This window comes from Alternaria triticimaculans, assembly GCF_023758025.1.
Source record: "Alternaria triticimaculans strain BMP 0046 chromosome Unknown scaffold_2, whole genome shotgun sequence".
NCBI classification, from domain to species: domain Eukaryota; kingdom Fungi; phylum Ascomycota; class Dothideomycetes; order Pleosporales; family Pleosporaceae; genus Alternaria; species Alternaria triticimaculans.
In genome coordinates this window covers 2,038,160-2,057,905 of record NW_026055959.1, presented here as the reverse complement: position 1 = coordinate 2,057,905, position 19,746 = coordinate 2,038,160, and the positions used below count along the sequence as shown (strand labels likewise).

Here is a 19,746-nt window from a genome sequence, read left to right as displayed (position 1 = left end):
AGACACGTAGGTAATTGTGGAAATGAGGTGGACGAAATGTCTTGGAGGAGGCATGTAGCGTGTATTACCCAATTGATGTAGCAAACGTAGGATGGACCATGACGGACAAGCGTCTGCGTTGTAGTCGCCGTTGTACAGTGTTTCTAGCGCATGAGTAGCTCGACTGCGGACGCAATGCCGAAGGACGATGCATCTACACAGTAGGCTGCTACAGTAGGTTTGCATAGCGGCATGCAAGTCGCATCGTAGACCACGAGAAAACATGGGCACAAACCATGCGCCATGCGCCTTCGACCCGCCATCCAGACTCTCTTGACAGGCGTTTCCGTTTTTCTTTTATCTCCGCAACGGCCCATTCCCATCCGGCAGCCCCCTGAATTGACTCGATTTCCTATCTCTCTAGGGGATCGTCACTCATCTTGCCTATTCTCGTGGTTTGCTCTTCTAGATTCAGACGTCTGGACTGTGAGGTTAGAAAGTTGGCCCACGAGTTCCGGAGCTTAGCACCCATAGCTTTGTCAAAGCTCAGCCCTAGCCATCCTTGCCAGACCCCGCGCTACTACCACATCTCTCGACGTTACCGACGCACCGTCAGCCGCACTCTATAACGGGACCGACTACAGCTTTCTTCGTGCACCCTACGACATTTTATTCCTTCACCTCGACACTTGCGCCACGATTCCTATTTGAAGCATTGAAGAGCGCGCTCGCAGACCGCGATCTGGGCATCATCATCCACGGCTATCCGGCATCTCTGCCAGTACGCGCGGACACTTGAGGAAACCTCGACAGCAATCGCACATCGCAACTCGACATGTCCTACTATCCTGGCCAGCAATACCACGGTGGCGGGGGCTACGGCGCGCCGCCGCCGCCTCAGAACAACTATGGTGCTCCACCTCCCCAAGGATACCCTCCTCCACAGCAACAATACGGCGCTCCGTGAGTAGACAATGACGTGCAAAGCTTGATCGGTGCTGACGAACCCAGGCCTCCACAACAATACGGATACCAGAGCCCGCAACCACCCTTCAACAACAACTACGGCCAACCTACGCCGCCGCCTCAACAGTATGGATATAATCAGGTATGCACATAGCATGCTGAGAGGCAACCTCTCGAGGAATTGATGGCTGACATGCTTAGGGCCCGCCACCACCACAGCAGTACGGCAACTATGGACCGCCACCTCCGCAACAACCACAACAGCCTCCTCGTCCAGGCATGATGCCCACAGCTGGCAGCAACCAATGGACACACGGAAACCACAACGCTCCCCCACCCCCACCATCCGGCGCACAGAACTTCGGTCACGGCGCACCCAACGGCTACTCGTTCCAATACTCAGCGTGTAACGGTCGGCGGAAAGCGCTGCTTATTGGAATCAACTACTTCGGCCAACGAGGTCAGCTTCGTGGTTGCATCAACGATGTGAAGAATATGAGCACCTACTTGAACGAGTTCTTTGGCTATAAGAGGGAGGACATGGTCACCTTGACCGACGACCAGCAGAACCCCATGAGCCAGCCGACAAAGGCGAATATTCTACGGGCGATGCACTGGCTGGTCAAGGACGCAAGACCAAACGACTCGTTGTTCTTCCACTACTCGGGTGCGTCTTCCCTCATACACAAGCATACTGTCAGGCAACTAACTTGAACCAGGGCACGGTGGCCAGACCAAAGACCTCGACGGAGACGAAGACGATGGCTACGACGAAGTAGTTTACCCAGTTGACTTCCGCACCGCCGGCCACATTGTCGACGACGAGATGCACCGTATCATGGTCGCACCTCTCCAGCCCGGTGTGCGATTAACCGCCATTTTCGATTCCTGCCACTCTGGTTCCGCCCTCGACTTGCCTTACATCTATTCCACCCAGGGTGTGCTCAAGGAACCCAACCTGGCGAAGGAGGCTGGCCAGGGTCTACTGGGTATCGTGTCGAGTTACGCACGCGGCGATATCGGCAGCATGATTGGTGGTGCCACGAGTCTGTTTAAGAAGGCGATCAATGGCGACGAAGTGTACAAGAAGAACCTGCGAACAAAGACTAGCCCTGCGGATGTGATCATGTGGAGTGGATCCAAGGACACACAGACCTCGTAAGTTTTCTACCGACTGATTCTGGACTTGACATGGACAATACTGATATGGGGGAACAACAGGGCCGACGCAAGTATCGGTGGTGAAGCTACCGGAGCCATGTCGTGGGCTTTCATCTCTTCGCTGCGCAAGAACCCGAATCAGAGCTATGTACAACTGCTCAACAGTATTCGTGATGAGCTGGAGGGCAAATATCAACAGAAGCCTCAGCTGAGCTGCAGCCATCCGTTGAGTAAGCCTTTTCTCTACCTTGCTGTCAGCACGAACGACAAACTGACTGGAGTAGATACGGACCTGTTGTACGTTATGTAAACGTATGATTGTGGAACGAAGACGAATTGTTGTAAGATGATATGGGCTAGGGTCCGGTACTTGCATACAGGGGCCTTTGGACTGAACGAATGGATGATACCATGACACATACATCCTTGGATAAGGAAAGCGTGGTTGCTACCAAAACGGATGACTGACGATTGTGTATACGAGTTCCTCTGTATATACTTGGGCACGCGACACGACGGTAGTGTGTCAACCAGCACATGCTGTAGCTATTGGAGAGTCCGACTGGAGTAAAAGAAGTCGTTATTCACTATCAAGGGGTATCGAACTTTGTTGTCTATCGCGTCCGTCGACGTATATCCCTACTGTAGCACCACTGCTATCCACTATCATCGTTAACCATGATGAATCCTTCCATCCGTAGCTTTCTGTAATATAATCACGAAGAGCCAAAGCAGTTCACCTTCCACACCTAGACATCCGCAATCTCCTCATCAACCCAATCCCTCCAACTCCTCCACTCGCCCCAGCTCAACGCTACCTTCTTACCCTGATACCTCGTGACCTTCAACGCAACCTTATTCCAATCCGCCTTCTTGCCACTCCACCCCGCCTTCCGCATCAAACTAACCAGCGCCTCTTCCTTCGTCCACCCCTGCTCGCTCGCCACATCAGGCAGATACGTGCTCCCATACCGCCTACCTTTTTCCTGGAAGCTAATCCGCAAGCCATGTGTGCCAATCTCCCAATCCATAACATCGTCCACGGGCTCAAAGTCTGTGAGGAGTGTGACGGCGCAGGAGAGCGTAGGTAGTTCGCGTGTGCTAATGGGCGAGAAACGCGTGTCGTCGAAGGCGGCTGTGAGCGCATATGACGAGAGTCCCGTGGTGAGGGGCTGGGCTGAAAAGGTTCCAATGCAGCCTCGAAGTCGCTTCTCGCCGGAGCCCGAAACCGTGTTCCATGTTACGAACAAGGGATGCTCTTCTGCCTCTTCCTCCTTATCGACTAGGTTTGTAGTGCTGCTGCTCTGGCTTGTGATGCTACTTGGTGTCTCGCTGCTTAGACCGCTGGGCGTCGAATTCGCGCTTTGCCGGCTTGACGAACTTGCGGAGGAGGGCGGAGAGGCGAGGATACGCGATATCGCGGGTGTTTTGTGGGAGCCATCTACCTGTGCCGCGGCCTGGTCTGCTTCTTCCGCTTCGGTCTCGTCTTCGAGCTCGGATGTTGTGGTAGGCTCGGTGTTGTATTTGGCCCAGAGATGTTCGACTTGGGCGAGCGTGAGGGCGGGGCGCTTCTCGAGGCTTGCGACGAGCGTTTCGAAGCAGAACGCGCAGTGCGCTTGGGTTGCCATGGTGGGATGGTGGGGGCGGTGACGTTTGACCGGAGCGAGTGGGTGGAGGCCGAGACGCGTGGGCTGGGTTGGAGAGAACTACAAGGCGGGAAGAACTGAATAGCGGAGAAGGAAGGGTTGGGAACACAAGAGTCTTGCAATAGAAGACGGGTAGATATGACGGATGAATCCGGGGTGTAGGGCTGCTAGCTAATCGGGCAACGACAGGGCTGTGCAGCAACGTCAGGAACGGGAACGCCTCGGCCGACTTACCTCCGCGGAGAGACGTGTGACAGTGTCAAGGAGCGTCTTGTCGATGCCTGGCGACTACAGCCGCCTTCGCACAAGCTCAGGAGGGTGGCATTGTGAGAGACTTGAGCGTCGCGGTCGCAGACTATGGAGGGAAGTGTCAATGTTCCAGTAACAACCTCGTCGGTCCTTTAAGTTGTATGTCTAGGAAGCGTCATGGAGTAACAGGATTCGCACAATCTGGATAGGATAATGTCATTGATTGAAATACATATAGATGTATGCTATCTCACGATGTACTGACTGCACAACTCTTTAGAAGATGCACTGAAAGTCCAAAGCACTGATTCAACAGTTGGTATGTAACCCCATCTTCATGCACACGTACCTTACGGGGTAGAAGGTCGTGTGTTTGGTAATGATGGGGGTGCTTGTTCTTGCCACGATAGATTTTCCTTCAGCAGGTCGAGCATGGAAGAGCTCTGTTGCTGTACACACTAATGGCTGGGTTGAGGTTTGCACCTCGTTGGTCTCTCTGACTTACCTGGACTCGTTGCGAACGATCGAACAGCCTAACACATCACTTGGACAGTCGCGCGCTGGTGGAACCGACCTGACTTTTCGACTTGTTTCATTGCCGCATTTCATGCCTGCAGTAGGCGTGAAGCCGCGTGCTCCAATCCCTCGAGCTCGAAGCTGTCATAGAAAGTCCGAATGCCATTGACGCCGACCAGATGTCTCATAAAGGAATCGAAAACCGCCATCGTCGCTCGCTCGTGATCGTGTCGTCCTTTATGCCGAGTCGCGCTTGCCCTCCTTGACCTCCTTCTGTGTATTTGTTAGCGGGCCGTGTTCCCGTGGAACGGTGAGGTGTTGGTACGCACCAGAGCGCGCATGGTGCCGTGAAGAGCATGCCTGTGGTTCCTCCTGAACTTGGGGTCGGTTCCCTTGAGCGAGGGGTAACGGTGGGTCTTGGGCTTCTTGATACTGTGTTGCAATTGCATCAGCTTTTGTTCTCATCTAGGTGTCCATGATCCTTCGCATTGTAGACGGTTCATCTGCGGGACGATGGCGCGTGCGATGGAGGAGGGTGATGCGTACCCGTTACGGTGGTTCTTCTTGGACTGGTTGTGCTGGGACGAGTTCTTGGATTCTGCGCAGCTCCGTTAGTATTCTGGCCATACAAGTCGTGAGCTACCGTCAACGTACTGGCCATGGCGACGGTTGTGGATGTCGATTTGGCTGTGTGGTATTGTCGAAGAGCTGATGTCGGGGAACGAATTTGCTGTGCCCAGGTGTGGTGCAGCTCGTAAGCGAGCGGGATTTCGCGCTAGTGGTAGCGTGACGCGGCTTGTGCGCCGGCAACACCAGGTGGGCATCACCACATCATCATGTCTTCAGTCCTCTCAGGTAACATTCGAAAATCAATCACATGATTCTAGAGAGCGGCTCGCAATATTGCTCTTTGTTCCATTGCTGCATCATCCTCGCATGGTTTGCCGACACGACTTTCGCACGCACAACGGAGTTCATGACCAGCATTCTGGCTTCACCTCGCATAAGGGGAAGCCGAACAGTTGGGCTGCAGCCTACGTTAATATAAAACCAAAAGTCAACAACATCTTAAGGCGATGTAGACTTCGAACGTGCTTACTTCTAACACCTGTTTCATCTCTTTCCTAAATTCGGTGGGATGATGTCGATATCTTCCGAGCTCGCACATACACTTTCTGGAGTTCCGGTCGTGCTGCGATTTTAAGTTTCAATGTCAACTTAATCCTCACCGGATGGCGTCACTGTCACTTGGCACCGCCCTCATTCCTGACTACCTCTTCAAGATCGCTCATTACAAGTACCCTTCGACGTCGGCACTTTTCATTTGGGAAGGATAGCCTGTCATCTGAAGCGATGTACTCCCTCGTAATAGGCGTCGTTTGCGAAACTACTCCCTTCGTGGCAGATCTGGTATACGCAAATTTAGTTTCAACACGCAATTTAGTACGTCTCGGAATTTGAGGAAAGAGCAGTGCATGGTTACTGAGTGTAGAAGGCGGCTTTGCCGTATCGCACCCTCGTACCTGATGTCTACACTTTGTCGCTGCCTTGCTTTTTACCCAGCCTCACCTGGCTACCAACGTCTCAAGCCATGTAAGGCTAGTCACTACTGTCCCAAGCCGTCCCATATTCTTTGTCGATCAGCGGAAGACGTGCGGCACTATTCCACTATCTCGCAGGCTTCCCCAGAACGCGGAACCGTGCCCGTCCACCGGCTGTGCACGCCGATGAATGACGATATCGTTTAATTGGCTACTGTTAATCACGCCTCATCAACCCTTACTGAGGTAGTAATACGCTGCAGCTGCGGGGCGACTACATCCCAGAAATCGCCGTGCTCTATATATCCTGTAGCCCAAACTCCGATTAAGCGTCGTCGTCACTCTTACATCGACCATGGAGAATCCGACAATGAAACCATCGAGTGTGCCAGACGATAAGACTGTGGTGCTTAACGATACATACGGAACTCATATCGACCCGTACGCTGAGAAGAAGCTCCTTCGGAAATGCGACCTTCGCGTTCTTCCGCCTCTCTTTGTTCTATTCCTCCTAGCCTTTTTGGACCGTGTCAACATCGGTACGTTGCTGCTACTCTAGTAGCATGTTTATGAGCTAACAGAACATAGGCAATGCGAAAATCCAAGGTTTGACCGAGGACTTGAACATGACAGGCCCGTTGGCCTATCGTTACAACCTCGCTTTATCGATATTCTTCGTCCCCTATGTCCTCTTTGAGGTACCGTCAAATCTCATCCTGAAAAAGATGAAGCCTTCGACATGGCTTAGCCTGATCATGATATGCTGGGGTTAGTCGCAGATATTGGAATGTGAGTGCCATGCTAACGAGCCTCAGGCCTTTCGACAGTCGGAATGGGCCTTATCACCAACTTCGGCGGTCTATTAGCGATGCGCCTTCTGCTAGGTCTTTTCGAGGCTGGTTAGTATTGTTCATGTACGAATCGCAGGTGCAACATTTACTGACTTCACGAACCAACATTCAGGTCTGTTTCCTGGATGCCTGTACCTGATCTCGATGTATTACAAGCGTTACGAGCTTCAGTGGCGCATTACCCTCTTCTTCAGCGCGAGCATCATCGCAGGAGCATTCGGTGGCGTAAGTATACATACGCTAATCGGAAGTTCGTACTAACCTCTCGTAGCTCCTTGCATTCGCTATCGCCAAGATGGACGGCATCGCAGGCTACGGAGGATGGTAACTACACCTCATTAACGTTGCATACGGAACAAATACTGACTTTATGAACTAATCAGGCGCTGGATCTTCATCATCGAGGGTGCCGTCACCGTTGCATTCGGTGTCATCATGTATTTCTGGATTCCTGGGTGGCCCGAGAAAGCAGGATTCCTAAATATGGAAGAGAAAACCCTTCTTCTAGCACGCCTCAACGCCGACACGGGTGATGCTGTCATGAACAGGTTGGACAAGAAAGCTGCGAAGCGAATCTTCTCAGATCCCAAGATCTATCTGGGGACTCTTGCATACTTTGGTGAGTATTCTCAGTGCTATCTCATTTCCTAGTATCTGCGGTAGGATACGTGCTGACTATGCGCTTCCACATATTAGGGGTCGTCAACACCGGCACTGCTGGTTCAATCTTCACTCCAACTATCGTCAAAGGACTCGGTTACACATCTTCCGCCGCCCAAGTACGCTCGATACCTATATTCATCGTGGCAACCATTGCAGCCGTCGCAGCAGCCTGGCTGAGCGATCGCATGCGCCATCGCTATTGGTTTTGCATGTTCGGACTCGTCGTCGCATCAATTGGTTACATCATGCTTCTCGCCCAAGAGAACCTCCCCGCTGGCGTGAAGTACTTTGCCCTCTTTCTCGTTACGCCTGGCGGTTTCATCACTCAGCCCATCGTGCTCGCCTGGATGTCCAATCTTGTTTCTGGACACTACAAGCGCTCTGTTAGTTCTGCGATGCAAGTCGGATTCGGAAACCTGGGAGGTGTCGTGGCGAGTAACATCTTCCTTGAGAGCGAACTGCCAGGTTTTCGGACGGGATATGGGACGAGTCTGGGTTTGTTGTGGATCTGTGCTGCGGCTTGTACGGGGTTACTTTTCTTGGTCAAATGGGAAAACGCGAAAAGGGAGAGGGGCGAGAGGGATGGAAGGCTTCAAGATGTGGATGCGGACAATCTGGGTGACGATCATCCGATGTTCAGGCTTACGTCTTGAGGTAGGGATGCCGAATGTCTTGTGAGACGAAAGTGCAAAGTCAAATGGATAGCTCTGGTAGCAGTTCAAAATAGACAGTTGACACTTCAATTAGGAGCTGACTACCCGATGACTATTGAGGTTCCTTCTCGGTGTATTCGTGAGGTGCATAATACGTGCCTACCCTGTGTCGCTACTGCCTAAGCACCGAACATTGGAGATCGCAATGAAACGTCCACCAACGCGCTTCTACCTGCCGCGTCATATCAACTGCTTCTCAACTCTACCCCAGCGTTTGTGATTAGATGCAACTGCAGACTTGGGAAAGTAGGTCGATGGCAATGCGAGGTTTGGTTCAATGGATAGACTTTTGATAGGAGCATTGTGAGGGTTTGCTGGCCTTCCGCATATGTTCCATAGGTTTGACACGATATCCAAAGCGTATGTCATAGTATCTGCCAATCTTTCTCGGTTTCCATAGGACTCATAGCTGCGTCAGTCCAATCATCTTCAGATCCAATCTCATCTTCAGTGTCGGATTTGAGAATTGGTGAAGATCCGGACGTCTCTTTGGGCTCTCCCTCATCCCTTATCTCATCCTCTGTTGTGCCGAGTCCATCAGACGAATCTTCCTGAATCTCTTCTTGCTCATCCGCGCTATTCTCCCCATTATCATCGCCCATTATTTGATTGCTGAGTGGCCGCGTATTTTTCGCAAGTGGCGGTGTAGTCATGGCCTCAAAGAATGCTCTAGCATTGCTGTACTCTCTTGTCTCACCACTCCACAAAATACACCCGACTATGATCTTTACATCATCTCCGTGTAGAAGGATGCTGAACTCGCTCGCCGCACCCCAGAGGCTCATCTCATCATCCCATATGTTGAGACACAGCGTCTTGAATCCGGTCAAGTGCTCCAGAATGTAATTGGCTAGCTCGGCAAATGCTCTTTGGGTAGCCTGTGCTGAACAGTCTTCTTCGTAGGGCTGCACGAGAAGAGATAGACTTGTAACGTGTTGGCGAGCAGATGGACCGATGCTCTCTAACCACTTTTGAGTCGCAAACGCTTGGTACCGTCCGCGTGGACACGGGCCAGTCAGTAAAAGGAAGTTTCGGCGTTCGTATACTGTCGGCTCGGCATCTTCATGGACTTGGTTGCGGCGCTCCTTTTCTTCTTTTGTTGCCGGTCGCAACATATTGACTGGTCCATGGGCGGATTGGAGCACCCATAGCTCTTCTTTTCTCGTTTTGAAGCGGACTTCGGGGCCGACGCATTTGCTTCGAGTGTAGATGTGACCCGGCTCTCTGCTGTCTTGCGAGGGAAGATCTGATCTTGGACATCGACAAATGTCGATTTGTGTTTGTCCGGCAAAGGTGGTGTTGCTGGGGTTTTCGAAATGAGGCCACTCCAGAGTATAGTTGATGGTCGTTACGTTGTCTGTCGTCGAGAGGTGTGGCATCGGTTGATTCGGACTTCGATACATAGCACCGGCGCCAGTGTGGAATATTGGGGGAATCTGCTTGCGAGAGTGAGGTCCGATGGCTTTGACCAAACTGAGAACTCCTTTGCTGTAATACACCGTGCTGCCCAGACCGTACTGCGGAAGGCGCGTGATGCTCTCTGATCTGGCTCACTTGGTTTACTTTTTCGTCAAGTCGCCCAAACACGAGGCTGATAATAGGTCATCATGCATACCGCTACTCTCACTACGCCTGAGATACCAACCACGCTTTGTACGAGCCCTATGAGATACCGGATGAGGAAATGCTGTACGCCTAGTTAAGCTAAGAATAGTAAGCTATGCTGGCACAGCTGAGTACGAGACGAGGCGAAAATGCGTCAGCGCTCGATTGCGCGTGGCGAGAAACAGGATGGAAGTTGTGAAGTATTGATGTTGTCGGTGAAGTAACCGTGAGTGTAGCGGAGGGTAGGTAGGTGAGACGGGCAGATGGGAGCTATTCGTGGGGTCCGGTGAGCAACGCGCACCAGCGTGAGGTGTCGGTATGCTAGGAATAGGATTCCTGCGCGCATGTCACGCCCATGTCTTTGCAGAAGCGAGACGGGGTCAGCGCGAGTCGATCATGCAGTGGTGCAGTGTCGATGATAGGGCAGCCACGTCATTGGCCCAAGCGTGTTGGATTACATGGATAAGCGTCACGATCACGGAGCTTCGCGACATGCACGCCTCTGTTGACGCGCCATGCCATAGTAAACACCAACCCGCTGTCTAGATGACCCTCGCCCGCTGTCTTGATGGCCGAGACTGGGAATGCTGAGCCCCAGACGCCGATCTCTGAGGGACACAGCTCGCCCACCACACCCACGCAGGAGAGCAGCAATGCGTCGGCCAAGTCGATTACCGGGGAGCCGATTGAGCAGCAGGACTTCGCCAATCCGACGCTCAGCATAATACGGAACTTCTCGCGCAGCACGTCTGCAAGCTCGGTGGCGACCAAAGAAGAAACCCCTCCGCCGCTGCCACCCCGACCCGCCCTCGGTCTACTCTCACGGCCCTCGACGTCGCACTCTACGGCCGCTGGGAGACCCCAACTCCTCTCCAAAGCCACCACACAGCTGTCTGTAGCGCGCACACAGGCGTTCGCGACCGACGCGAAAGATGAGTCGCCCACGTCCTCGGGACCCAAGACACGCGACGTCTCGGGCGCAAGCCTAGGCGCTCACAACCTCAGCGATGCCGACGACGGCGCGAGTATACGCAGCTATGCGCCGACAATAGAGGCGGCAGGCTATCAGGAGAGCCTCCTGGGCGAAGTCATGGGCCAGGCAGAGAAGTCCGAGCAAGAGAAGTCACTGCTCAGGACTCTGGGCCACAGGTTCGTTGATGCTGAAGCGCAAAGCATGTTTCCGCCGGACCCATACTTTGAAGAGGCTTTTCGTTGCGAGTTCGATGAGGTCGACGAGATGGCCTTGGACGGGTCGAATGAAGGTCAGACACGCGGCATGTACCTAGAGGTAGCCCTCGCTGATGTAGTCAATAGAAGCCGTTATGCACCAGTGGCGCGCAAAACTGAAGCATTTCCTCATCCTCTCGAGTGCCGGCAAGCCCATCTACAGCCGACATGGCGACGACCAGCTCATCACGAACTACATTGGTGTCGTGCAGACCATCATATCCTTCTACCAGTCCACCAACGATATATTGAGAGGATTCACAGCAGGAGACGTACGCTTTGTCGTCATGTCCAAGGGCCCGCTGAATCTGGTAGCCATCACGCGCTTACCAGAGAGCGACTCCCAGCTCCGGTCACAGCTCGAGGCACTCTACATGCAGATCCTATCCACTCTCACGCTTCCTAGTATGGAGCGCATGTTTGCTGCGCGTGCGAACTACGATCTTCGCAGACCGCTGCAGGGAACAGAGACACTACTATCAGCGCTTGCAGATGGCTTCACAAGAGGCTCACCATCGACACTGCTCTCCGCTCTCGAGTGCCTCAAGCTCCGCAAGTCGCATCGCACCACCATCAACAACACACTCTTGAAGACCCGCTCCGAGAATCTGCTCTACGGTCTTCTCGTCGCATCCGGGAAGCTCGTGTCCGTCGTCCGGCCCAAGAAGCATAGTCTGCACCCTGGTGACCTGCACCTGATCTTCAACATGCTCTTTGAAGCCGGTAGCGTCAAGGCTGGGGGTGGAGAAAACTGGATCCCACTATGCTTGCCAGGGTTCAACAACACGGGCTACTTGTACATGTACGTAAGCTTCCTCAATCTCGAACATCCAACGGAGCAGATGCAAGAGCGGCCTCGCACGAGCGATGGAGCCGACGACGAAGTCGCGGTCCTCCTGATCAGTGCGGAGAAGGAAAGCTTCTTCGAGCTTAGACGTATGAGGGATGATTTAGTCGAGGTAAGCTCCCAGTTTCTTTACATTCCACTGCAAAGTCTCCTTAATACACGGGGGACCGGGATGATACGTGAGGACGCGTGGATTGCTAGTCAAATGGCCTCTCTTTCCCGCCCCAGGACGTTGTCCCGTGCCTTAAGATTGATGCGTCGAACGATGTGGACTCGAACGGGCTCGGAGGCGAAATTGACTCATTCTCGGTGTTCTCCCATGGGTTCTCATGGGTTTATTGCCGGTAAGCGCGAATTGTATACCCGTACGAGGCCCACGGGGCAACTTTGCGATTCGGCTTCGGACGTCAGCATCTCCGATGGTCCTAGCCCATCCTCCCGGTCGGATTCCGCATTCCCTTCCCTTTGCCCCGGTCACCGCGTCCTTTCGGTCCTTCGATGGTCCCGTTCGTTTGGTTCCAATATGGCCAGGATCATTTAACAAAAGAGCATTGCTTTCGGTAGATGTTTCGTGGGCTAACGGGTGTTTCCGCAGAGCTTGCAACGCAATGGATCCATTGAGGCTATACGCACAGCTGTGCAGCAAGGCCGTCCCACTTGTACAGACATTGTGCCCGGCAGTCCGCTGAGACACTTTCTGTACAAGTCGAGGGGTAATGTGCAGTTCACTATGCCGAGCTACACACCTTACTTCGAGGGTGATCTGGAGAAGAGACGGTCCGTATCCCCACCCTTGGCACGTGATTTCGCAATCAACTGCCCCACATGCATACCAAGAAGGCTTGCTGACACTATCGTCTCCCCTAGATTGATCGACCTGTACAATAAACTTCACAGTAATTTGCACAACAAGCCGTCGACGCTTAAGGTGCATCATGAAACCAACACGACGTGTATAGCGTTAGCGTGGAGTACACCGCTGTTTGAGCTTTATGCTGTTGCGCCGGCAAATACGTCGAGGGCAGCGCTTGCACAGAGTGCGAATAAGGTCATTCAGTGGGTGCGACGAGAAGAGGAGAGGGTATTCATCATTGGAGGTGCTGTATTTTAGAATTTCAACCACCCAAGGTGTTATAATCGGTAGAGCTTATATACCCATTAAAGCAAGGCAAGGGGAAAACAAAAGTATACCACAAACATCTTTATTGCGACTATCATCAGAGACACTATGCAGTGCATCTCCAATCAGGCCTTTGGCAAATAGCCAGCTCCCCTCATCTGCTCAAACACTTCTCTCAAACTTGCCCAAGTGTCTCTGTAGCCAGTCCAGCCAAACTCCCTTGCCTTGCTCATGCTAATCACCAGATTGAAGTTGCGCCCCAGTGCGAACCCGGTGAAAGCCCACGTCGCCTTGTCAAAAGTACTCTTGTCCAAACCCTCGCGCTCAGCAAGACGTTCCCACGCAGCCTTGACATCGGCCCGCTGCGACCACTTGATCAAATCCACATGCTGCTCCACGACATTCTTCTCCACCGCCGGCGTACCTCGAATGCCAATCTCATCTGCAACAACGCTGATGGGAGGCTGAGGCGCCATTTCCATGGCACTCGACAAGTCCTCTTTGCCCACGACTTTCTTGATGAGGCTGGATCCCACACCACCGCTTGTATACGCATCTTTGAACTGATCGGGCTTAACTCTCCCACCAAAGTACTCAACAACTTTGGGCCAGAGGTTCTGCCAGCTCTCCACATCGCCGTTGACGACGTTGAAAGCCTGGTTCGCGGCCCGTGGCTCCAGAGCAGCCCAGGCGCAGAACTCGGCGTGCAGCTTGGAAGAGGTGAAAGAGTCGAACTTGGTGTAGAAGGCGGGTGAGCCGGGGAAGGTCAGGCCTTCGTTTCCAGAGAGCTCTTTGGACACGAGGGTGTAGAGAGCGATGGCGGACGAGAGGTTCATGAAGTTTCCCATGGCGAAGCCGATGACGTCGTTGGGGTAGGTGGCTACCCACTCTTTATTGTGTTTGTTGCAGAAATCGTGCAAGATGTTTTGCTGGTTGTAGTAGAAGTTTGGTGGCCATTTCGACGTGTCGGTTAGCCAGGGGAAGTCTTCGGTCATGGGTTGTTTGGGCATGCCTAGGTGGACGCCGTATTGCTTGCAACCGCATACTAGGATGATTCTCTTGACATCTGAGACTGCGCCGGTCTTTTCGAGGGCGGAGAGGAAGTTGGAGAGCATGCGGCCGTTGACTTCCCAGGCGTCTTCTTCTTTGTCTTGGGCTAGGTAGGCGGCGAAGAAGATATATTCGCCGCGCACGTTCTTGAGATCGTTGGCCATCTCGTCGGGAGAAGACTGTAAGTCGATGTGATTGTGAATGACATTGTCAGCATAGTCTTCCTTCTTGCTGCGCGAGAGGGCATGGATTGTGGGCCATTGTTGGCGGTGTTGGCTGAGTTCGGAGACAATCTCACGGCCAAGGATGCCTGAATCATGTGAGGATAGGACCGGATGGTGTGGATTTGATACGTACCAGTGGCTCCAGTGACTATTGCAGAAGGCATGTTGTAGTGTGTGAGTTATGTGAATCGGTTGCTGTGTAAGTTGACGTTGGATGAAGTGACGGTATAAGAAGCAAATGGTTGTGATTCATGCATGACGTAAGAATGCATTCATGAAGAGGTGTGTCACAAATAGACCTCATGGGTCAACGTCCACTTGGCAAGGTAGTAGATCTGAGGTGGCGATGCGCTCACGGCTATCGCATCCGGCGAATTGTATCGATGCAGTAATGCATCGATCACAGATGTCTGCCACGATCGCAGCACCCAGTGTGGGAGCGGTGTTTTCGTATATGTGTTGCACACTTGAGTCGAGTGAGAATGTGTGGCATTGTAGAGAGAGTGCTACGAATAATCCTGGCTTCCATGGCTCCCAAAGAACATATGGTAGTAGCAGGCATAGAGCAGATGGATCCAAGGTTAGCACCGAATCGAGAGTTGAAACTCGCATGTTCGTGTCTCAGTCACCATATGCAAGAGACCTCTGTCTCGTCCTGTCTTCTGATCAAGCTTGTAGTCTCCTTCGCCGAGCTAGGACAAAGTGAATCCAGCATGGTCTGGTGGGCTGTGTGGTGAAGAACATGCTCGGCATGGGAGGATGCTTGGCGAAGCCGCACGTCCAACAGATTCATGTCATGCCGTCTTGCCTTCTAGCCCTAAGACGCATCTTCGTTCGCGTGACTCGTGTGTAGTGCCTGTCGTACGCTCTTCGACCATTGTACTTCCGTCTCATGTAGAATCAAATGCCAGATGTCGCGTATCGCGTGTCGCGGGGTGTCCGATGTATTCGTAATGCGTTTCGTATAGAGTGAGCGGAGAGGAGCGGTCTTGAATTGAAGGTGTTCTCATTTCGGAGGGCGCTTTTGCCATGTAAGTTCGCGGAACTGATTCTTTACTTCATCTCTAAAGTGGTCAAGTGAAGATGGACCGGTTCCTGAAGAAGTCAGTACTTAATCGTCTAGCCGGTGTTGATCAAGACATACTGCCTCCGCCATTCTTCTGTTCAAAGTCGGGCAGCCTGTTGATCTTGCGATAGGCCTTCTGGATGGCTCGGTTGAATGCCGGGGAGCGGATGAGCTTCGGAGAGTCAGCGGCTAATCATCATGTGAGTATGGGAGGATTGTCGACGTGCCTTTGCGACGGCCCAAGCCTTGCCCAGCTGTCAGCTTGATGTCTCTGTTTGGGCGGGGGATGGCACAAACCTCGAAGAGAGCGAACCAGGGAGCACCCATGGTTTGTTCAATCAAGCATTCACAAGCGCGGGTAGCTGCTACGGAGAGATAGCAGATGCGTGCAGGCGTTGCGTTGGGGGAGGGGTGGTGGCAACGGTGTGGGAGTGATGGATCATGGAGAAGCCTCGGAATGGCATGCGGAAGCAACTAGACCAACCGGGACTGGCCCCTGCCTGCACCTGTGACGCGACCGCGCCTGACGTTTGATGTGGACCCTCGCTTCATTGATTGTTTCTTCTGGTGACGTACAAATGTTTGGATCCTGAACATGTTAAGTCTCCCATCTTCTTTTCTGTGATTGCATCTTCTACCATCGCTGGGATAACGTCGGCCGCCTTGTCAGCCTGCTCGACAACGCCTTGACCTGCCTGCGCACCCCCGCCAGCTGCTCCACTACACGCTCGCGTACAGCCCCTCATCTAGAACACGCCTCGCTGGAACCTGGTTCTTGGGCGCTGCACGCCGTTGGCTGGATAATCTTACAGTCGCCTTCCTCGCGCGACAACAGCCTCGGAATCGCCTTGGACACCAGCTTGTCACCGTCCCTTGGCCAGCCACTGCACAAGTGCGCATCGTCGCCCAGCGTATTGCTATACGCTGCTCCATCGCTAGATATCAATCTGGCAAGGCCCCGGACCCCCACGAGTCGCACACGTGTCAGTGGAGGCATATCATCTGCGGCACTCCACTATCAAGCCCGTTATTCCTTTCTTGGACGCGCCACGCCTGCACCTAACCGCCTCCCGTCACCATCCCCTCGTCAAACTTTCTTGCTCCTCCACTGCCAGGACCCGAATCGCTCCCGGAATCCCATAACAACTCTTTCAAGCTGCATAAACTCCGCGCCCTCCGGCGCAAGGCGAAGCTCAAGGGCGTCCTCATCAGGACCGACCCAGCCATGGCTCAAGCCGGCGATGCCATCTCGCCTACCTCGTCCAAGCGCTCCCGTAGCAAGGACAGCACGCGATCAATCACCACCTCGTCCCTCAACACCCCGGCCGCCAACACTCCCTCTGTGAGCACGAATAGTCTCGTCATCTCCACTGCGCCCGTCCCAAGCGAAGCAAACGGCGAAGATGCAGTTCCCTATCCCGCTTTCCTGAAGCAGAGCAAGGACATAAATACCAAATGGAATCGCTTGGAGATGGCGCAAATGGAGCGCCTAAGGGATACGGCCCAGGGGGCTGGACCCGACGAGCCCGGCAAGTGGGCAAGGTGCTTTGGGGAAGACTACGCCATCCGCAACCGATACATCAACGTCGACCCATACCAGTCCAACAGAGTGCATCTTGACGTACCAGAGGGCCATTTCGATTACATCAATGCCTCGCCAATACTGCTCGAGACCACCAAGTCTGGGACGGCGCTCAAGTACATTGCGACCCAAGGCCCCAAATCCGACAGCTGGTCGCACATCTGGCGCATGATATGGAAGGAGAATCAGTCGCCCGCAGTCATAGTCATGCTGACCCAGACCCACGAAGCGAACCGAGAGAAATGCTACCCTTACTACCCGCAATCGCCCTCGAGTCCGGACATGCGCATCAACGAGCACGACGAATTCGAAGACGGCTTCGTACACAACCTTCACCTCGCGTCGTACACAATAGATGAAGAGGCAAGGACGCAAGTGAGGGAAATCGATATGACAACGGATGATGGCAGCGAGTCGAGGAAGATCTGGCATCTGCTCTTCGCTGGCTGGCCAGACTTCTCGGTACCAGAGGGCGACGATCGCGCTGGCATGCTGAAGCTGGTGGACATCTCGCGATCCAAGAACACAGACAACGCGACCAACCCACGCATCGTCCACTGCAGCGCAGGCATCGGTCGCAGCGGCACCTTCATTGCGCTCGACTGGCTTATGCAGGAGCTTGACGAGGGCGCCTTGGACGATGTACCAGAGGACGAGGATCCTGTACTGAGAGTTGTGGAGATGCTCCGAGACCAGCGAGCTGGCATGGTTCAGTCAAAGATACAGTTCCAGTTCATATACGATGTGATGCGCGAGCGATGGCGCGAACGATGGATCTCTGAACATCCCGACGAAGCAAACCAGCTCGGCCTCGCAATCGCAGCGCCCACGTCCGATAGCGAACAACCTGCCCTTAAGCGCCAAAAGTCGTTACACAATAGCGAAGCCGCCAACGAAAGCCTTACGCTGCTGCCATCCCGACCGGCGAGTTCGCGAGGTGCGTCTAGCTCACCAGCGCCAGATGCAGAGGCGCGCGCACAGCTGGAAGCCGAGCTTCAGGATGCGGATATGGAGTATGAGAAGGGCAAGACATAGTCGTTTCTGCACTTACTGAAGCCTTCACGCCGACCACGCAGGAAGGCGAGACCATGGACTCCGCTTCGTCCACCCGTGCAGTCTTATCATACATTCGCGGACACTATTCCACCTCCTACAGATGCTGGTGCTCCACCTGCAATGGTGATTACCGGCGGTGTGCTCGAGAACGTGGGTGCAGATGGGGAGGTTGAGCAGCAGGACGGCGCTGTTGACCTCGAAGCGCAACCTGCTCCGCCACCACCACCACCCTCTCCTCGTCGCAATTCTTCCGACGACACGTTGCCGGGTTCGCGTCCTCCGTTGGGGGAAGTTTGTGGCCGTTATCACGTTGTTTTGATCATGATGGGTATTACTTCGGCCTTGGTTGTTGGCTTTATGTTTGTGTACTGGGATGCCGTAGATAGAGTTTAATTGTGTGTCCTGTTTTTAGTTCAGAAAGCATAGCGTTGCGAATACCCCTCGGATTGGGTCGGTTTGGTTTTCGGTCACGGCGGCGGTAAGCAAAGCACAGCGAAAGCAGCATCGTCTGCGATCGTGCGTGCGCTTTATTGGTAATTTAGATCTATCCTTCTTCGCTGTTCATCTCGATCCCGTCTTGCGTCTTTAGTGCTATCATGCTAATCTTTCTGCTGTTGCTCGTTGTTATCGCGAAACACACTACGGCCGTACCTTTAGGGCTTATTTGCGCTCAGTCCGTGGACGTTGCTCCGCTTCCCGTGACAGTTCTAGACTCTAATATAAGCTTTCGCAACGGGTTTACTAAACACGACATGTTTGCCCCCAGAACTCAGTCCGTGTACCAAGACCACCAAGATGCCCCAGATTTTCGCAGTCTTTACTGTGTTTTCTCTAGCGAGGACGGCGTCATGTCTCCGCGTTTTGACTGGGTATTTGCGCCAGCTTCACGATGCACAGATAGATGAGGCTGTGTGAGGGAAGGGAAATCTGCCTGCCCAGGTGATATCTTGGCTCCTGGGCCTTCTGGACGAAATAAATTGTATCTGTCTGCCTTGTACATTGACTTTCACGCTGTCAAGAAACGTGACCAAACCCTCGCGAATACCCTCACGTCGCCTAACCTCGAGGACCACCGCGTCGTTCAAGCTGACCAAGGTAGCTACAGCTGCCTAACCAGCTAACTCACTCAACTCACGTACTTACTTGCATACTACTAAGCAGCCACAATAGTCCTGTTTCGCAACTCTAGTCCCGTTCGTTATCAATTCGACACAGCTGCTTTGACTTGAAACAAAATGTCGCACCTTGGGACGTATCATCAAGCCACACCACCGGAGACTTTTTTTGCGAAAGTGAGGGGGCCTGGACCCGAGACTTGTTCATCGGTCTTCGCTTATCGTGAGTCTAGGTTGGACGATTGGCTTGTTGTTCTAAGGGTGGGAGGTACATTATCGGTGTAAGCTTACTTGAGTGTGCCTTGGCCATTTCTTTTTCCTTTTCTTGGGTAGAGGTGGGGATCAGGAAAGAGGAACTTTGTATGATTGTTTGGAAAGCTATATGCTTAGAGGCTTTGTGCTGATATAGCATTGCGGTGGTGGTCATTGTCGCTAATCGGATTGCGGTGTTGTATCTTTCGAGCAAGTGACAAACTTGTGGAAACGGTCAAATTGAAAAAGCACTCGACGTATGACGGAATCATCTTCCTGCTCTTCGTTCTTTGGCTATTGGTCGGGCGGCGCAATGA

General features: G+C 53.2%; 7 protein-coding genes across 7 annotated transcripts; 3 read left to right on the top strand and 4 right to left on the bottom strand.

Moving 5' to 3' along the window:
- Positions 1–814: 814 nt before the first annotated feature.
- Positions 815–2,416, top strand: MCA1 (Ca(2+)-dependent cysteine protease; the record flags this gene model as incomplete). The annotated part of the gene is made up of 6 exons (XM_049362992.1): positions 815–942; positions 991–1,087; positions 1,147–1,612; positions 1,665–2,103; positions 2,167–2,336; positions 2,391–2,416. The coding sequence occupies 6 exons, from the start codon at positions 815–817 to the stop codon at positions 2,414–2,416; spliced, it is 1,326 nt and encodes a 441-aa protein (XP_049225584.1).
- A 439-nt stretch (positions 2,417–2,855) lies between these two features.
- J4E78_002344 (uncharacterized protein) lies at positions 2,856–3,734 on the bottom strand (the record flags this gene model as incomplete). The annotated part of the gene is made up of 1 exon (XM_049362991.1): positions 2,856–3,734. The coding sequence occupies one exon, from the start codon at positions 3,732–3,734 to the stop codon at positions 2,856–2,858; it is 879 nt and encodes a 292-aa protein (XP_049225583.1).
- Positions 3,735–4,754: 1,020 nt separating this feature from the next.
- On the bottom strand, positions 4,755–5,178 carry RPL29 (60S ribosomal protein L29; the record flags this gene model as incomplete). Its single annotated transcript, XM_049362990.1, has 4 exons — positions 4,755–4,790; positions 4,847–4,949; positions 5,064–5,115; positions 5,172–5,178. 4 exons carry the CDS (start codon positions 5,176–5,178, stop codon positions 4,755–4,757), a joined length of 198 nt encoding a protein of 65 aa, XP_049225582.1.
- Positions 5,179–6,413: 1,235 nt separating this feature from the next.
- Positions 6,414–8,225, top strand: J4E78_002342 (uncharacterized protein; the record flags this gene model as incomplete). The annotated part of the gene is made up of 7 exons (XM_049362989.1): positions 6,414–6,597; positions 6,647–6,826; positions 6,874–6,957; positions 7,022–7,134; positions 7,181–7,233; positions 7,293–7,528; positions 7,606–8,225. 7 exons carry the CDS (start codon positions 6,414–6,416, stop codon positions 8,223–8,225), a joined length of 1,470 nt encoding a protein of 489 aa, XP_049225581.1.
- Positions 8,226–8,650: 425 nt separating this feature from the next.
- Positions 8,651–9,434, bottom strand: J4E78_002341 (uncharacterized protein; the record flags this gene model as incomplete). Its single annotated transcript, XM_049362988.1, has 2 exons — positions 8,651–9,405; positions 9,431–9,434. The coding sequence occupies 2 exons, from the start codon at positions 9,432–9,434 to the stop codon at positions 8,651–8,653; spliced, it is 759 nt and encodes a 252-aa protein (XP_049225580.1).
- Positions 9,435–13,209: 3,775 nt separating this feature from the next.
- On the bottom strand, positions 13,210–14,522 carry J4E78_002340 (uncharacterized protein; the record flags this gene model as incomplete). Its single annotated transcript, XM_049362987.1, has 2 exons — positions 13,210–14,444; positions 14,492–14,522. The coding sequence occupies 2 exons, from the start codon at positions 14,520–14,522 to the stop codon at positions 13,210–13,212; spliced, it is 1,266 nt and encodes a 421-aa protein (XP_049225579.1).
- A 2,127-nt stretch (positions 14,523–16,649) lies between these two features.
- On the top strand, positions 16,650–18,041 carry J4E78_002339 (uncharacterized protein; the record flags this gene model as incomplete). Its single annotated transcript, XM_049362986.1, has 1 exon — positions 16,650–18,041. One exon carries the CDS (start codon positions 16,650–16,652, stop codon positions 18,039–18,041), a length of 1,392 nt encoding a protein of 463 aa, XP_049225578.1.
- Between the last annotated feature and the right edge of the window lie 1,705 nt (positions 18,042–19,746).